At 40.4% G+C, this 19,456-nt stretch overlaps 1 protein-coding gene across 1 annotated transcript in view; it reads left to right on the top strand.

Moving 5' to 3' along the window:
• plppr5b (phospholipid phosphatase related 5b) overlaps window positions 1-19,456 on the top strand; it is a 230,840-nt gene that overhangs the window by 113,475 nt on the left and 97,909 nt on the right. The window contains exon 8 of the mRNA XM_044176787.1: window positions 18,457-18,589. Coding sequence (XP_044032722.1) covers window positions 18,457-18,589 — 133 coding nt within the window. The remainder of the gene's footprint in view (window positions 1-18,456; window positions 18,590-19,456) is intronic.

The raw sequence follows: 19,456 nt of genomic DNA, 5'->3' as shown, positions 1-19,456 counted from the left end.
GCCAAAGATTTTAATTTCTGACAGGATTTTCTGCCTGAGGGAAGGTGAAAGGGCGAATGGTTGTGTGGCCAAAAGTGGACAGACAGGGGGAAAGAGTCATAGGTGAAATTGCTGGTGGTCATGGGATTAATGATGGGTGGAGTGTGAGGACCGGTGAGGGGGGCGCTGTAGGAACGGAAAATGCAGTGGGATTTAGGGGGAAGAATGACCCTACGAACATGTTGCATAATGGCAACATTGCAATGTGGTCATAAGTTGGTAAGTTGCAACATTAACAACAGGTGATGTTGTGACAACATTGCTCTATGGTCACAAAATAACCATCCTCATGGAGACTGTTTTGCTATGCTGCGATAGATATTATGTAATTTAATAACGTATTATATTACCTTGTCAAATGTAACCTTTGTAGAACGTAAATGTGTCATGTCCATGACACTGTTTTGTGACGTGGCCCTGGTCTTGCGTTTTTACGTAAATATTACGTAATTTGATAAGTAAAGCAGACTTTATGAGACCAATACAGGGCTGATGAATGTTGATAGTACGTTGACCCAACCACATTTGTGCGGCCTGCTGGGACAGGGATGAGAGAAAAATAGGAAAACACATGAGAAAACACATAGGGTGAGCAGGCACAAGGGGTGATACGACCTGGCCCCTGGAGGGCTGAAGCAGTTGCTGTGCCGCTTTAGTGGGCTGCGTCGTGACATCATCGGCGTGCCGCGTGCACGTGGTGCTGGGTCGAGAACCCGGAAGCGAGCGACTGGCTGTAGCGGTGGTGGAAGTGGCTGTTTAGAGCTGGAATAGCCTAGCTTTATCGGCAGTCTGGTGGAATGGGATTTGCCTTTCCTTGAGGGTACGCTGGAGGTGGGGCGACTATCCAGTCGGAGATGGTTGTGGCATGGGAAGGAGCTGAATACGGGGGCTGCAAGTTCAGCATTGAGGGTCTGGCTGGTCGGAAGTCAGGTGTCTGGAAGACGAGTTTCTCCTGAAGGTTGCCGATGTCGGCTACGGCCTTTGTGTAAGTGCGGTGGTGTCTGGGCGGAGCTGCTGGAAGGAGAGTAATGGCGACGCCTGGCAAGCTGACCAGATGTAGCGTTCCCTTTTGTGCACAAAGGGCCAGTTTCACCAAGATATTTCAAACTGGTCTGTAGTGTTAAGTCTGTTTTAATTTTTCTCTTAAATTAGTCCAATCCAAGTTAGACAGTTACACAAAAATGAAGAGTATAAAATAAGGATTTATTTTAAGCCTAAAAAGTTGAGAAGGGTCCAACTGTGGGCCTCATGTCTGAGGACTAAAGGTCTGCCAGCCAATGGGAAGAGAGTTCATACAATTCATAACAAGTTAGTCCTATTGAAGATAGTGAAGAACTAAACAGATTTGTGCAATGGATGAATTTAGATGTCTATCAGAAATCTGACTGTTAGATCTAAGCCATAGTAAAAGTCTATTTTTGTGGAGCTGACCCCAGGTGCTAAATATTGTGTGAGCATTGCAGCTATTTGGTAATGTACTATCATATTTTAAGACGGAACCTCAACAGGATACCCATGCTTGAATGCTAAAACATTTAGAATTCCCCAAGGGTTATAAAGTAATTCTTCTTCTTCTTAAAAGCAATCACTTTAACAGATAGATGAAACTAAATTCCATGTCTGCAAAGGGCTTATCTTACATTTTCTAACATTAGACCCTAAACGGAACTGGTCATATACTGTAAGATCAAGTAAGAATTAATTCCATTTATTAATTGCAAGAGAATAACCGCAGCTACTAGCAGGCCAACATTGTTGTTGGTGATGGTGTTAAGCAAGTGTCATGGCAACATCACTTCATCACACTGATGAGACACTGAAGAGACTCAGAGATCATTTCCATGTAGAACTGGAAATCTACAGCCCTGTTAATACCTGACATCCACATGCATCTCTCGTCCAGATTGTGTCTGTTTACGGCTCTGCTGAATCACAGTTTCAGCTGCCAGTAACAAGCTCTGTCAGAAAGGGAAATCATGATATTTTGTGCAATTACTTTTCAAAACACAGAAGTGGATATAGTCAGCGACTGAGGAGAAGGCAGTTTAAAACAGCTGCTGTCAGAACTGACAGGTTTCTCAGGCTGAACTGCCAACAGACACTTGATCGCTTGAGTGTGTATCATCCCTTTCACACCAAGAACTCGTGTTCAGTCGGTGTTTTCCAACAGGGTCTGACCTGCATGGCACCTTTTAACACTAAACCTGATGACCCATGATCTTGAGTCAATCCATTTACACAGGGTGCAGGTGTGGGTCACGCAGCATGTCACACAGTACGTCATATTGTTTTATACCCGTGTTGACCCTTTTTCATAAAGCTACCTGCGTTACAGTTGTTTGTTCAACCCTGATCTCCAGGTGGGTCATCTGTACAGGAACTCAAAGCTATAGCCAAGCCTTACAGAGAGAGCTACAAAGAGCTTTTTAGCGCTCCCTTGAACATAAAGGACAAATAATGGCCTTGTTTTGGTCTACCAGAGAACATTTGTTTTATTTTAACATTATTGAGGCTTCCTAGTGGATTAATCAGCTCAGTGAGTTTAAGCTCCCGGCACTTGGATGCACTGTGCTTTATTCACTGACAGGACTTTATGCTTCTGGGTGTTCAGCCAGGTAGAAACATTCAGACTAGGCAAGGTCAGGAGGTTGACGGTACAAATCCTGAGGGGGGAACCTGTAAATGAAAGACTAATCCCTCAGTGCATTAACTGTGAAATCGGCCAAGAACTGGAAGCACAACTCTGGGCTCGGAAGACACAGGAGCACGGGCACATCCTGGAGACAAGCAGCCACAATAGTGTTTATCATGTCCAATTGTGGGCCTCTGGTCATGGTAGCTTACTAACTTACACAATGAGCTTTAGCCAGAAGTGCCAGTCCAGCCCTCCAGTCTGGCCATCACTGCTTTATCACTGTCAAAAAGGCCCATGTTGTTTTGTTTCTGCAGAGAGCTGTTAGGAAATGGCCTGCTAAAACTAATGCACAGGGGTTATCAACTCTCTCCATGTGCTGCAAAAATACTAGCCCTTTATTTTCAAGGCTTGGTAAATACACCACCATTTGTTGAGTAAAAGCACTATTTTCTCTGCTCCACCGAGCTGAACACACTCATGCACACACTTCATACATGTTTCCATTGGCAACTCGAAATTCTAGTTATGGCACCTAAGATGCCTTTCTTTTTTAGACATGTCATGTCATACTGAGCAAACCATTTCTTAAAATTGGACTGAAAGTCAAAATCTAAATTCACTGTTTCCTTCAGAAATTAATCTGGATGAATGAAACTATGTATTTATCTTTAGAGTGATGTGTAAGTTTAAATGATTTAGCTACATATTTATTGTAAAACTAATCTAATAAATCTAATGTTAAACTAATATTTGCAATGAGAAGCCAGTAAACTGAACTGATTCTAATCACTGCCCAGGTTTTACACAAGTACTGTATGTGTGATTATATTTTATCATTATGACTTTCATCCTAGGATTCAACATGATTCTCAACCCCAAAAGGTTTTTTACAAAAGGTAATATATTGCATGTGTTTTCAAATAATATTTATTTATTTTAAGTATTGCTATAATCTTAATCTCTTGAAACACACAGTTTAGTTGCAAAACAAAACATCATTAGTGAGCTGGGAGAAAATGTTGGGATTTGGGTTTGCAGCTGGTTACCATAACATATTCAGGGAGTTTATCTTCAAATAGATGCTTACATTGCGCCAAAATATCACCACAGGACTTATATTTGTAATTCACTGATTTGGGGAACCCCAGGGCTCTAAGACATTCTTACAAAGCTTGTTCTTAGAAGGCTCTATGAAAGTTTGTTTTTGGACAAATGGGAATTTGAGAGTACAATTGGGTGCTACTGTATTAACATATCAGTGTTTTTTTCAGAATTTAGTAATGCTGAATGTTGTTATGAAATGGCAGTCTGGTGGAATGGGATTTGCCTTTCCTTGAGGGTACGCTGGAGGTGGGGCGACTATCCAGTCGGAGATGGTTGTGGCATGGGAAGGAGCTGAATACGGGGCTGCAAGTTCAGCATTGAGGGTCTGGCTGGTCGGAAGTCAGGTGTCTGGAAGACGAAGTTTCTCCTGAAGGTTGCCGGCGTCGGCTACGGCCTTTGTGTAAGTGCGGTGGTGTCTGGGCGGAGCTGCTGGAAGGAGAGTAATGGCGACGCCTGGCAAGCTGACCAGATGTAGCGCTCCTTTGTGCACAAAGGGCCAGTTTCACCAAGATATTTCAAACTGGTCTGTAGTGTTAAGTCTGTTTTAATTTTTCTCTTAAATTAGTCCAATCCAAGTTAGACAGTTACACAAAAATGAAGAGTATAAAATAAGGATTTATTTTAAGCCTAAAAAGTTGAGAAGGGTCCAACTGTGGGCCTCATGTCTGAGGACTAAAGGTCTGCCAGCCAATGGGAAGAGAGTTCATACAATTCATAACAAGTTAGTCCTATTGAAGATAGTGAAGAACTAAACAGATTTGTGCAATGGATGAATTTAGATGTCTATCAGAAATCTGACTGTTAGATCTAAGCCATAGTAAAAGTCTATTTTTGTGGAGCTGACCCCAGGTGCTAAATATTGTGTGAGCATTGCAGCTATTTGGTAATGTACTATCATATTTTAAGACGGAACCTCAACAGGATACCCATGCTTGAATGCTAAAACATTTAGAATTCCCCCAAGGGTTATAAAGTAATTCTTCTTCTTCTTAAAAAGCAATCACTTTAACAGATAGATGAAACTAAATTCCATGTCTGCAAAGGGCTTATCTTACATTTTCTAACATTAGACCCTAAACGGAACTGGTCATATACTGTAAGATCAAGTAAGAATTAATTCCATTTATTAATTGCAAGAGAATAACCGCAGCTACTAGCAGGCCAACATTGTTGTTGGTGATGGTGTTAAGCAAGTGTCATGGCAACATCACTTCATCACACTGATGAGACACTGAAGAGACTCAGAGATCATTTCCATGTAGAACTGGAAATCTACAGCCCTGTTAATACCTGACATCCACATGCATCTCTCGTCCAGATTGTGTCTGTTTACGGCTCTGCTGAATCACAGTTTCAGCTGCCAGTAACAAGCTCTGTCAGAAAGGGAAATCATGATATTTTGTGCAATTACTTTTCAAAACACAGAAGTGGATATAGTCAGCGACTGAGGAGAAGGCAGTTTAAAACAGCTGCTGTCAGAACTGACAGGTTTCTCAGGCTGAACTGCCAACAGACACTTGATCGCTTGAGTGTGTATCATCCCTTTCACACCAAGAACTCGTGTTCAGTCGGTGTTTTCCAACAGGGTCTGACCTGCATGGCACCTTTTTAACACTAAACCTGATGACCCATGATCTTGAGTCAATCCATTTACACAGGGTGCAGGTGTGGGTCACGCAGCATGTCACACAGTACGTCATATTGTTTTATACCCGTGTTGACCCTTTTTCATAAAGCTACCTGCGTTACAGTTGTTTGTTCAACCCTGATCTCCAGGTGGGTCATCTGTACAGGAACTCAAAGCTATAGCCAAGCCTTACAGAGAGAGCTACAAAGAGCTTTTTAGCGCTCCCTTGAACATAAAGGACAAATAATGGCCTTGTTTTGGTCTACCAGAGAACATTTGTTTTATTTTAACATTATTGAGGCTTCCTAGTGGATTAATCAGCTCAGTGAGTTTAAGCTCCCGGCACTTGGATGCACTGTGCTTTATTCACTGACAGGACTTTATGCTTCTGGGTGTTCAGCCAGGTAGAAACATTCAGACTAGGCAAGGTCAGGAGGTTGACGGTACAAATCCTGAGGGGGGAACCTGTAAATGAAAGACTAATCCCTCAGTGCATTAACTGTGAAATCGGCCAAGAACTGGAAGCACAACTCTGGGCTCGGAAGACACAGGAGCACGGGCACATCCTGGAGACAAGCAGCCACAATAGTGTTTATCATGTCCAATTGTGGGCCTCTGGTCATGGTAGCTTACTAACTTACACAATGAGCTTTAGCCAGAAGTGCCAGTCCAGCCCTCCAGTCTGGCCATCACTGCTTTATCACTGTCAAAAAGGCCCATGTTGTTTTGTTTCTGCAGAGAGCTGTTAGGAAATGGCCTGCTAAAACTAATGCACAGGGGTTATCAACTCTCTCCATGTGCTGCAAAAATACTAGCCCTTTATTTTCAAGGCTTGGTAAATACACCACCATTTGTTGAGTAAAAGCACTATTTTCTCTGCTCCACCGAGCTGAACACACTCATGCACACACTTCATACATGTTTCCATTGGCAACTCGAAATTCTAGTTATGGCACCTAAGATGCCTTTCTTTTTAGACATGTCATGTCATACTGAGCAAACCATTTCTTAAAATTGACTGAAAGTCAAAATCTAAATTCACTGTTTCCTTCAGAAATTAATCTGGATGAATGAAACTATGTATTTATCTTTAGAGTGATGTGTAAGTTTAAATGATTTAGCTACATATTTATTGTAAAACTAATCTAATAAATCTAATGTTAAACTAATATTTGCAATGAGAAGCCAGTAAACTGAACTGATTCTAATCACTGCCCAGGTTTTACACAAGTACTGTATGTGTGATTATATTTTATCATTATGACTTTCATCCTAGGATTCAACATGATTCTCAACCCCAAAAGGTTTTTTACAAAAGGTAATATATTGCATGTGTTTTCAAATAATATTTATTTATTTTAAGTATTGCTATAATCTTAATCTCTTGAAACACACAGTTTAGTTGCAAAACAAAACATCATTAGTGAGCTGGGAGAAAATGTTGGGATTTGGGTTTGCAGCTGGTTACCATAACATATTCAGGGAGTTTATCTTCAAATAGATGCTTACATTGCGCCAAAATATCACCACAGGACTTATATTTGTAATTCACTGATTTGGGGAACCCCAGGGCTCTAAGACATTCTTACAAAGCTTGTTCTTAGAAGGCTCTATGAAAGTTTGTTTTTGGACAAATGGGAATTTGAGAGTACAATTGGGTGCTACTGTATTAACATATCAGTGTTTTTTTTTCAGAATTTAGTAATGCTGAATGTTGTTATGAAATATTATCTGTCAGTTTTGTCAGCCCACAAATATTTATATTGGCCGACAGAAACCATAACCGTGAGGGTCACATGCTTTGTGTTTATACCTTACATACTTATCATCAACTGGTAATCCACTTTGTACTTTACATTTATTTTAATTTTATACTTATACCCACTTATTATTATATATATTAATATATTATATTACGTATTATAGTGTATTATATTGTTTGCTTAGTACTTCTATTCCTGCGTGCACTGATGTGATAGTGAGCAGCCATAACAAAAGAGATTCCCCTCGGGGATCAATAAAGTATTTCTGATTCTGATTCTGATTGATTTGCTTTCCCTAGAAAGGGAGAAGGAACAGTGTCACAATTTTCATGTCCATAGGAGTTGGCAATTTTTAAATAGTTATTGGGTAGTCGTGTGTGGCCCTTATTGACTTGCCTCTTAAGTGTTGATTAGAATGTTGGCACAGTAATGAATCTTTAACTTCAAAATTTAAGGTAAAAAGTGAGGACCTGCAGCTTGTCTGCAAAACCACTGCACACACACTTTCAATCCATTTTGTCTTCAGCAAGAAGAATAGAAATATTAAAATAACCTAACTTGTTAGTGAGTGAATCTTGTATTTGTGTAAAGTTGTCCTTGTTGAGGCTTTGTTGCAACTTGTCGGCCTTATATTACAATAATGTTCAATATTTTTTTAAAAGGTGCAACTGTGGGAAGAAAATGGTTAAATTGGAAAAATTTAAAGTTTATTACAGAAAGTTTGATTTTGATACAGTAGGTAAATGTGAGCAGATGGTGAAAATTCCTGTTATAGTAAAAGTGTTTAAGTTCCTGGCTAGCCTGACTTACTTTCACTCAGAATTGAATCAGGCAGAGTTATTATGTCAGAGATGTTTCGCTAAGTTCTTAATTGCCTACCATACATATCAGTACCTCAGGCATTATTTGCACGGAAGTGAAAGTATTGTGGTTCAGGTTTAATTTGCCTTGTAAGAATTTTTTTTTTAACTTGATATTTGCTGAATGATAAAGTAGAATTTATATTTTTTCCACTGTGTTGTGCAGCTATAGCACAGCCCCCTAGTGAGGAGCAAATGCCAATTTCCCTCGCAGTAAAAGGAAAAATTAGTCAGGACAGAGCAGTGACAAAATATGTGGTGAAAGCCCCACACCCTTACAGCACAGTAGTATGTCTGTGGTTTAGGTATGAAACTGGGTCTCTGTAAATAATATTATATAGAGTACGGTCTAGACCTTCTCTATAGGAAAAGTACAATGAGATAACTTCTGTTATGAATTGGCGCTATATAAATAAAATTTAATTGAATTGAAAACTAAGTGAAATAAAAACAGTAATTTTTTTAAACTAAGAGATGTCTTCATTCCCTTCATTCTCATTCAAATAGACTACCTGAAAAGATTTGATAAGGGATTCAAAAGGATTTGGCTTTGATAAGCAGATTCAGAACTGGATTCAGATTAGATAAAATGCTATCAAAACCCATCCCTAGTTAGAAGCCATATATTTTCTTTTTTCTGAGATTAAATGAGCTTCACAGAAATATCTCTGAACTGGCTATACAGAGATAATAATAGTGTAGTGTCAAAAATGCAAAACATGAAAACTCTGTCCAGATAAAGCTAACCCTGCCAGGCTTATCTATTGCCTTGTTCCTCCCTTCTTCCTATGAAGCGTGACAGAAGAGTCAGTCAGAGACATAAGTGTTTACTGTCATCACTTTGAAAGATTTCTGGGTATAGAAGTTCACATTTTTCACACTTACCTCATGCTGTTTTTTTAAGCTGCAGGTGCATAAAGTTGTATTTTGTAGCTTTAAAGTTTGTTTGAGTGTGGCTGGTCACCATAGGTCAGATCTTTAAAAGGTCTTTTTAACTTGCAGTGAAACCTGAAATTCACCAAACTGAGAGGAAAGATGCTTCTCAGCTATGAAGGGCCATGCCAGGAGAGATCAGCTTGACAAAACCACTTTTACACATGAATCCATGAGCTAAACTTTGGAACAGGTGAAAATGTCTGAAAATATCAAGATACTTTCAATTTATCACAAGAGAAGAACAAATGTGGCTTTAGTGTGACATGTATCACATAGTACTTATGTTCAACCTTATGGTATACAAGGTATAAAAGAAAGCAGGGTTTTACTAAGCTTCAGCTGTTGAACTTTTTTCTTCAAACTGTTCTTACTTCCGCATTTCCACACTTTGTAGGGTTTTGGGGTTTTACTGAAATTGTGATGAAGCAGAACACGGTTCACTTATATAGTGGTATCCTATCCTAAGATTTCCTCCTTTTATCATTATACAGGCATATCCTATAGGTCTAAATATACCTGTTTCCTCATATCCTTTTAGGTCATACCAAGAGGTCCCTCAGGTAACATACAGTATACCAAGAGGGCCTCATTGCGGTGAGATTATGACAGAAGTCTACTGTAAGAGGATACCAAGATAGCAATAACAGTATACATTTGTCACACATACAGTTTATCAACTTCATAAACAGTTTATTTATCAAAACATTTACAAGCATGTCCTTCCTCATAGAATGTCATAGCTTAAGTGATAGGACCAAAGGTTTTTTGAACTTTGGCCTTCAAAACAACAAGAAAGCCATTCAATAGTTTCATTCACAATTTCTTTCCTCATATACATTTTAACAGACATTGCTTTCACCTATTACATGTCAACTGACACTTCAAGTGAAGAAATGAATGGCGCTTCCACTTCAACTGACATTTCACATTCTTTCATCTCTTTCTCTTCTGACATGACAATAGCTTTTATCTCTTACTCAACTAACAGTTCAACTGCTTTCAGTCATCACAAGTCAACAGATATTTCACTTGCTTTCGTCTCTTACCCTTTGACATTTCAACTTCTTTCATCCCATATAATTTAAAGTTAATCTGTTTTTCAGTGAATACACCTCAACCTGACTTAAGAACTGCTTTCATCGCTTACAACTTTCAACTGACACCTCAACTACTTCTAGTGCTCACTACAACTAATATGTCTAACCCTTTCAGTGTTTTGAGTGACACTTCAAATCCTTGAGTGCTTCAACTTCAACCATAACTCTCGTAGAGTTATTGCAAGATTTCACAAGTAAAAAAAAATGTGAAAAGAAAAATAACTTTTATATTTAAGATATTGAAACTGTTTAAAATGTTTTAACTGCACATTTTCAGTCCTTAAGAAAAGCTTTGCCTTTTATAGTGTATCATCATATTTCCTTTTGCATATTATTTTGCTTTTGTTTTCTTTTCCTCTTACATTGTTCTAATTTATCTTAGGCACACCATCGTGTTACATAAATGAATGTTATTATTATGTTCTGTTATTTCATCACTGTTGGAGCAGCAGAAGCTCAGCAGACATGCAGTATGCAGCCTCCTCGGGCTGCAGTATGGCTGTCCTCAGAATTAACTCAGACCTTTTTCATTATTATTTGTTGATTCAGAGCTGCTTTGCTTGTTTGCCCCGCTGCCTCAATCCCTCCCTGTCTTAGCACGATGGAGAATAATGACAGAAAAACAAGTGGGTTTCACTCTCACTATTCCTCATCAGTTTATAGGTTTTCAGTTAGTTCAAAATAAGGTTGTCTACAGGCCTGCTGTTTCAAGTGCAAACAGTGTTTGAAGTTCACTTGCTTTTGGTATTCCTATGAGGTTATTTTTTCTTTTTTGATATTGTGCTGCTCTCTCAGTATGTGTTAAAGAACTTTTTTTCTATTAGCAATGCATTATTAAATTGGTTTTAATCCATATTCCAGGGCTCCCTGTGGTTATGGAATTTCTGTATGGAGCTAGTTGTGTTCAACCTAGGGATATTTAGACTTTCTTTGGGAAAGACATTGAATATTGGGTAATTTTTTGCAAATGGTTCACTTTGCAGGAATACAGGAGAAAGTTTTATTTTAATTTATTACATTGTATTAGATTTCACCTTTATGAAATCTAAAACAATACACTACAGCTTTCTGAAGTGAAATCTAAACAACAGCATTAATAAATATAGCCTGATTTCAGTGATTCAAATAGCTTCAGTGTTGTTCTCACTCCCAGTTGGAAAAACAACCGAGCCAATCAGAACTCTGTAGGCAGGATTAAAATCTTCATGTAGCTTGTGTTTTAAGTATAACTGAAATCACACCTTTTTTGCACACAAAAGAGGGGTCAAGATCCTTATTATCATTTTAACAGAAAAAATGATTTAGAGTAATATTAAACTAGATTAATAAATAGCCATTAATTCAATGATAATGAAATAATAAACTTAGCTGCAAGCAGTAATTAGCAGGGCAAAGCACAACCGTTGAAATGGCAATCATTTTTTATAAATCTGAACTTTGTTATGGTACACCGGGGCTGGGCCCAAAAGCATGACCAGGAAAGCAAGTGTGCAGTAGTAGGTTCCGTATTTAGAAGAACGCACAATGAGGAACCAGGAGTGTGGAGGTAAGGCTGGAAGTCGGTGGACTGGAGGCAGACAGCAGACCGCCACGAGGCTGAGGAGAGAAGGCAGGCTGAGGCAGAAATACAGTCCAAGACAAGGCAGGTGAGAGCTCTGGTGAAGTCTTCCTGGAAAGCCGGTGGGCAATGCAGAAGCAGGTGACACAAGCAAACCTGGGCATAAGAAGTTAAACAGGTTATTCAGGCGTTCTGATAACATGCAGGTAATTATTTAGTGGATTAAACAAGAACCGACGAGTTATACCACTGAGGTAAACAGATGATCTGGCAAAGACTGGTGAGAAGAGCCGGGTAGATATACTGTCAGGTGTGATTGTGGATGGGGAACAGGTGAGCAGCAGTAGATAGTTTGCAGGTGTGTCAGTTGCTGACAGTCGGTCTGAAGCCAGTGATGCTCTTCATGCCACTCTAGACCTCTCTCATGTTGTTCAGCTGGAGTTTCCACTCCAGCTTCCTCCTGTACTTCTCCTTGGCCTCCCTGATCTTCACCTTCAGGTCAGCCTGGATTGCCCTCACCTCCTCCCTATTACCATCAGTAAAGGCCCTCCTCTTGGCATTCAGGATGTCTTTGATGTCCTTTGTTACCCACGGTTTGTTATTTGGATAACAATGGACCATAGTTGGGACATTGCAGTCCACACAGAAGGTAATGTAGCCAGTGATGCACTCAGAAAGCCCATCAATGTCCTCTCCATGAGGCTCACAGAGTACATCCCAGTATGTCACAGAAAACATTCCTGCAGTGTCTCATAGGCCTCCTCTGACCATCTCCACACTATCCTTGTTGTCGTAGGCTGCCTTTTAACCAGAGGCACATAGCAGGGTTTGAGGTGAACCAGGTTGTGGTCTGATCTACCTGGGGGGGGGCTGTATGTGTCCTTAACGTTAGCACACAACAGCAGGTCCAGTGTCCTCTCCTCTCTAGTAGGACAATTCACATACTGGGTGAAATTAGTCAGTGTTGTTGAAAGTCACCCGAGATTAATATGAGTGCACTCGGGTGTTGAGTCTGGAGTTGTGCTATGGTGGTGTGAATAGCGTTGCACGGCGATGCCGGGTTAGCAGAGGGGGGGATGTAAACAGCTACAACAATGGCATGTGAAAATTCACGTGGCAGATAATATGGCTGGAGTCCCACAGCTAACAGTTCAATGTCTGGGCTACAGATGCTCTGCTCGATAGTAACGAAACCAGGGTTACACCATCTGTTGTTGACCAGAACTGCAAGCCTGCCGCCTTTCCGCTTACCGCTCCTGGTGTGATCCCTATCAGCCCGAACAGTCTGAAAGCCGTTGATGGAAACGTTATGATCCGGGATATCCTGGTGTAGCCATGTCTCTGAGAAGCACATCAAACTACACTCACGGAACTCCGTCTGACTCCGGGCTAACACCGTTAGCATTTTATTCGCCAGTGATCTCACGTTGCCCATGACGAGAGAAGGCGGACACTGCTTAAATCTCTTGTTATTAAGTTTCTTTTGTCTGGACCCCTCTCTCTTCCCTCACCGCTTCGTTCCACCTCTGCATCCTCGCTGTGTCCTCCCCCAGATCTTAGTGGGGACGTCGGTTGTTCTGGGTGCCATGCCGCTCAGCTTCAGCGCAATCAGCTGTTCCCTGGTGTAAACAATGCGGCCAAACAGCTGTTCTACAGCGGTGCCCTGACCAAGTAGCAGGAGAAGTTTCACGGCAAAAAAAGTACTACTACTACTCTCATTTTTGTAAAGAGCGTAGTTTAAATTATACTTACACAAAAGTTACTCAAGTTTGGAAGAAAAAGGAAAGCTAAAAGTTGGAAAAAGTAAGACGACGAGACAGAGCTACGGCAACAGGCAGCATGCACAGTGACAGTGAAATAGGTTTGGATGCTCCATTCACAAAACACAATTTTTTTTCAGTGGGTTTGTGTTTGCATCTGTTTGGGCTAAGAGTTGTGGGAGCTGGGAGACCTGTTCAAATAACACAACGATGGCCATTTAAGTGTAAACTCACAGGAAACCCCCAAAGAAGTGTCTCTTGTCTTATTCTTACTCAAACCACCTGAACCTGTAAGAGGTCCCAGTGTGTTGCGGTACCACTCTCATCTGCACAGATGAGCGCTGCGCACACTGTCACACACACAGTTTTTTCTTACTGTATATCATTAATTTCCCACCCATATTGCTTTCTTCTTTTCACCCAGTTATGTTGAATAACGCATCTCTTGGTGCTTTATGGCACAGAATAGAAGGCATAATCAGTAACTAGAGGTGTGTATCTTTCAGTCTTCTGGCTTGCTCGCTCACTAAATTTGAACAATAACCTTTATTTTATGTTAGAAATACATGCTGAAAGCAACATAAGGAGAGAGGAGAGAGGAGAGAGACGAGAAAGCACAAAACAATGGGAGAGAGAAGATGTCGAGATAGTAACGTGCATCAATGGGATAAAAATGCATACAGAGAGGAGGAGAGAGGAGCTCAGTGTATCATGAGAAGTCTGCCAGCAGTCTAGGCCTATAGCAGCATAACTAAGGAATGGTTCAGGACTCACCCAAGCCAGCCCTAACTATAAGCTTTATCAAAGAGGAAAGTCTTAAGACTACACTTAAATGTGGAGATGGTGTCTGATTCCACAGGAGAGGAACCACTTGTAATTCTGTATTCTGGTAGCGCCGCATTCTAATGGGGTAATAAGCTTTTATGAGCTCTTTAAGATACCACTAGAACGGCCACGATGGTTATTTTGACCGTTTTGAAATTTAAATGTCCTAAACTTTGTTGAATAAAAAAATACAATCTTGATGGTACCTGACTTTTCCTAAAAGTGTCTGTATTTTTATTTACAATAGGCTTTATATAAATTATACAAAAGGCAAAGAAAATATGATAATTTTTACCTATTTCGGCCATACATGGTCATATTGACCGGAGTGAATTTTGCACTTTTCTATAGTTTTATTCTGCTGGCCCCACAGCACACACAAAGCTCAACATCAGAGATGCGCTCATGGCCTTCTTGTGTGTGTTTGACGATGGCATGCTGAAACACATCAGGGACTGCACTGTGGCTGAGGCACATCAACACCGTGGTGACAGCTCATAGGACCTGACAGTGGCTGAATTGAAAGCCTTGGTAGCCCTGTTGTATATCTGTGGAGAACAGGGTGCAAAAAACATGGAGAGGCTTTGGTCAGAAAAATGGGGATTTCCGTTTTTCAAGGAAACCATGGCCAGAAATCACTTCAGGGAGATAATGAGATTCCTGCAGTTCGATAAAACTGAGACCCGACATGGGCGTCTGCAGTATGACAAGTTTGCCCTGGTATCAGCCACTTGGAACAAGTTCGCTCAGAACAGCATAGCCTGCTGCAAGCCAGGTGCCAGCATAACAATAGACGAGCAGCTGTTCCCCACCAAGGCCCGGTGCAGATTTATTCAGTACATGGGAAATAAGCCTGATAAATTTGGAATAAAATTTTGGCTGGCTGCGGATGTCAATTCAAAATACATGCAAAACAGGGCTCTGTTTCTGGGAAAAGAGGAGATGCGGACCAGAGGTCAGCTCGTGGGAGAGAGTGTGGTGCTGAAACTGGGGGAGCCATTCCTGGGTAAGGGAAGAAATATTACCCCAGATAATTTCTTCACTTCTCTTAAACTGGCCCCACTGCCTTACAGGCCAAGAAGACCGGCCTTGTTGGCACCCTGGGGAAAACTAAGCACGAGTTGCCCCCCTCCGCAAAAAAGCAAGCGGAACTGTTTAGCACAAAGGTGCTAAAATGTGCTGATGCGACGCTCATCATATACCAGGAAAAGCCGAGGAAGAATGTGTGCATTCTGAGCTCTGTGCACACAATTGTGGGCATTATCGATGGGCCGGAGGCAAAGCCGGAGTCTGTGACATACTACAACAACACCAAGTGTGGCGTGGACATTCTAGATCAGATGTCAAGGGCGTACTCTGTGAAAGGCGGTACATGTAGAATAGCCAGTGGCTGTATTCTATAAGATCCTTGACCTGGCTGGAATCAATGCCCACATCCTCTTCAAGGAATGCACCAGCAGCAAGATAGCCTAGAGGAAGTTCATGGAGGAGAAAAGGGTAGCATGGCAGTAGACACAAGATCCCAGTCAGCAGCAGAAGCAAACACCAGAGCAGATACCAAAATAGAGGCAGTGCCAGGTTCGGAGAAGCTGCAAACAAAATAAAACACATGACACCTGCTGCAAATGCTGCAAACCAGTTTGTGGAATATCCTAACACAATAAATGCATTGATCTCCCATTTGGGTAATTTATTATTAGAGATTATAGAGTTTGGAATCTAGTGATCAAAATGACCGCTTACGGCAATTCTAGTAATTTTGGAATTCTGACATTTCTAGTGTTAAGATACAATGGTGCCTGACCATTAAGAGCTTTGTAGGCAAAGAGAAGGATTTTAAATTCTATTATGGATTTTACAGGGAGCCATGCAGAGAAGCTAATATTGGAGAAATATGATCTCTTTTCCTAGTTCTTGTCAGTACACGTGCCACAGCATTCTGGATCAACTGGAGAGTCTTAAGGGACTTATTCGGGCAGTCTGATACTACAGGTAGAAGATATGTGAGGGTTGGTGGCTGATCTGGACACCTAGCACCTAGCACAGCAGTCCAACCGTGCTAAGTGTCAGGACTTTGGATCTGGTAATACTGAGCAATTTAAATCTTGAAGCCGCTGATGTTGCACTAAATGTTGTACTGGTGGTTGTTATTATGTCTGAGGTCACTGTTGGCTGCAATCTGATGGAGAACAGTAGTTGGTGGCTGGCAAGCTGTTTGCAGCAAAGTGCAGCAGCTGTCACATATTGACATTGCACTGATTTTGAACACATACAAAGATACATACAAATACAAACCACACGAAGATTTAGGTTAAAAGCTCATACAAATACTAATTCTGAAGTGTGCAGTTGCTGATGTTTATTTTGCAGTTATTAAAGAGTTCTGTAAACATAGAATTTAACTTTTAGTGTGGGTTTCAACATGCAGTAGTGCCCCACAACATTACAAATCCAAACTACATTTGGTGAGCTCAATTTCTGCTGAGATGCAAGCTTGAGAAACATCCAAAGAGAATGGAATGAGTTCAACAGAAATGTAAGACTGCCCTCCCAAGAAAAAGAACAGCATCAGTCATTTGTTTAAATGCTTACGTACAACAAATGTTTACATTGGTTTGATAAGGAACTCTGGGGGCTATGACTGGCATGACTTGACAGGAGCAAAAACGAAAGTAGTGTGACATTATTATACTTGGGTCAACAAAGCAGTAGACCACTGTTTGTTCCCTGTTTTCAGTCAACTTTGGTTTCTGTTAACCCCGACCACAATTGTTCCCTAACCCTAAGCAAATAGTATTTTGACTAAACCTAATTAAATCATAATGGATAACTCTGGATATTTTCTAAATACTATTCTTCTGTGCCATAGAGCTCCATTGTTGTCTAAAAACTATTAAAAACACATCAATGAGCCACACTGTTGCACACACATACTGTAGTTTATTTTGACTCAATCCCACATACACTATCCTGCTGCCAGAAATACTCACTATAGTGTATTAATCTGCCTCTGAAAATAGTCCCCAACAAATACACTATTTACTCCTGTTTGAGTAAAGTTTGCTTAAAACTACAGTGGCCAGCATTTTTAGGAAATGACTGAGCCTTATTTAAAAATTAAACAATGTATTTGTCAGGTTTTTTTTTGGTTTTTTTTAAAGATTTACGTCTTCAGTAGGAATGGGGTTGTGCTGAGTGCCACAGACAGGGTAGGGAAGTCAGAAAGCATTGAGAGACAGACTAACATATTGTTGGTTTGGGTGTGCACGTGGGATTTGTTGACAATATGACAAATTTAGAATAACACCAGATTTATCCTTTAACCATAGCAGTGGTAGATCAGGAAATAGTCATATTATTTATTTATAACTGTGATTTGTAACACGTTTACTGACGTCAAACATTGGGTTGTATGGGTTGTTTTTAAAGTCAATGAGAAACACTGTATTTTGTCATTTAGTTTAGAGGACTTGCACATGTGCTGGACCAGTTGTAGCACCATGGGAATCGTTTAGATGATGATGTGTCTTGCTACTGTTCAAAAAACAGTATAACTATAAAACAAGATCAGATTTTGTGGTTTCTCCTCATTGCCATGCAAATGTACCAAGCACCGCTTTACATTTCACAGTTATCATGCCTAAAATGTCCAGTGGTTTGGTTAAAAATATTTTACAGTGATCTCTCACCTTTATTTAAAACAGCACAGGGGATTTGGTTGTGTGTGGAGATTTAAGTGTTTTTAAAGATGGATTTGTTGGGATCTGAAATCTTGCCAGCACCAAAAGTAATCCTTTGTGTACAAGTGAACAATATTATAGAATGTAAAAAAAAATTAAAATCTAGTATGATAATAACAAAAATAATAAATAAATAATATCCACCATTGGCAACACATGTGGCGTTGATCTACTCTTAATCAGTCTACATCAACAAATCAGGAATGGATGGAACCATGGACAGGATGCCATTTTTCATTAAAAAAATGATGTCACCCTACGTACATGCACACACACCACTGCTCCTTCTCTCACAGTACCGCAAGCTGATTTCATCTCTCCCATATGTTCCTGTGTATTCCACAGATGTGTCTGTACAGATGGAACAGTCAAACAAGCTCTGGGCTGTGTGACAGAGTGTGAGAAAATGGCCCTGCCAACGACAGCAACTTTGACTCACAAATAAACTGTTACTCAGCTCATTTGAATTCTATTTCCTCTCTCTCTGTGTCTCTGGCCTTTGTTTCTATCAGATCACAATAACGGAGACTGTGCTGTTCCTGGTCCAGTACACGTCCAAAGAGTTTGACCGGTCAGAGAAGACAGTGGCCACTGGGGATTGCTGTTACCTCAATCCGCTGGTGCGCAGGACCTTCCGCTTCCTTGGTAAGTCTCTGGCTTATGTCTAGTTTTTAATTACTGCAAACCCAAGTTTTTACTACTTTTTAGACACACAGTTGGGTTTTTAGTGAAGCATTTTTATGAATGGCTGTGGTCACAGACACAACCACCTGTCCACCTCTCAAAAACAGAATGGGATTTGGAACATTTTTCTGTGTTTTTCAGGCAGGTTTCCTGCCACAGTCCAAAGAGTGTAGGAGAACATTGGCCTCTCTAAATTGCTGCAGGTGTGAAGGGTTGTCTGTTTTTTTGTGTGTTATCCCTGTAATAGACATTTCTGGGGTATTGACCTTATGCGCTTCAGCAATAAGGAAGTGTTCCGACTCCTTTTGTCTTTTAACTTCCTGTCTACTCCAGAAGTGGAAATGTGTTCCTTTGTGCAGATTGACATCTGCTGCTCGTGATCACCTTGCACCCACACTTTAGCAAATATCGGACTAGCTTTATAATCTAATGTACAGCAAGAAGGACTGCCAGAGCTGGAGGAAAATGAGAGACTTCTTCTTCTTCTCTACAGCAGTCTGACAAACATCAATCACAAAACAAAACTGCGCTAATTAAATCAGTACTCCCACACATCTCTGGGATCAGCTGTGATTGGTCAGAATGTGTTGGTATGTGTTTTTTTGTGTGTTTATAACAATATGATATCATAACAGAAGTTGTCTGAGTGTTGTTCAAAATATGTGTTATTACAGTATTTCTTCATCCAAAACACAGTCACAGTGGATACTTATTTGGTTAGTTATACTATTATACACAGTTATTTTTAACAAAGTTATCATTCCAAATTACATTATCATTAACATATGTTATATTAAATTACATAGTTGGATGAAAAGTGTTTTAATT

The sequence above is a fragment of the Siniperca chuatsi genome, linkage group LG19 (genome assembly GCF_020085105.1).
Source record: "Siniperca chuatsi isolate FFG_IHB_CAS linkage group LG19, ASM2008510v1, whole genome shotgun sequence".
Classification (NCBI taxonomy): domain Eukaryota; kingdom Metazoa; phylum Chordata; class Actinopteri; order Centrarchiformes; family Sinipercidae; genus Siniperca; species Siniperca chuatsi.
The sequence above is the reverse complement of the archived record's forward strand: the minus strand, read 5'-3'. Positions and strand labels throughout refer to the sequence as shown.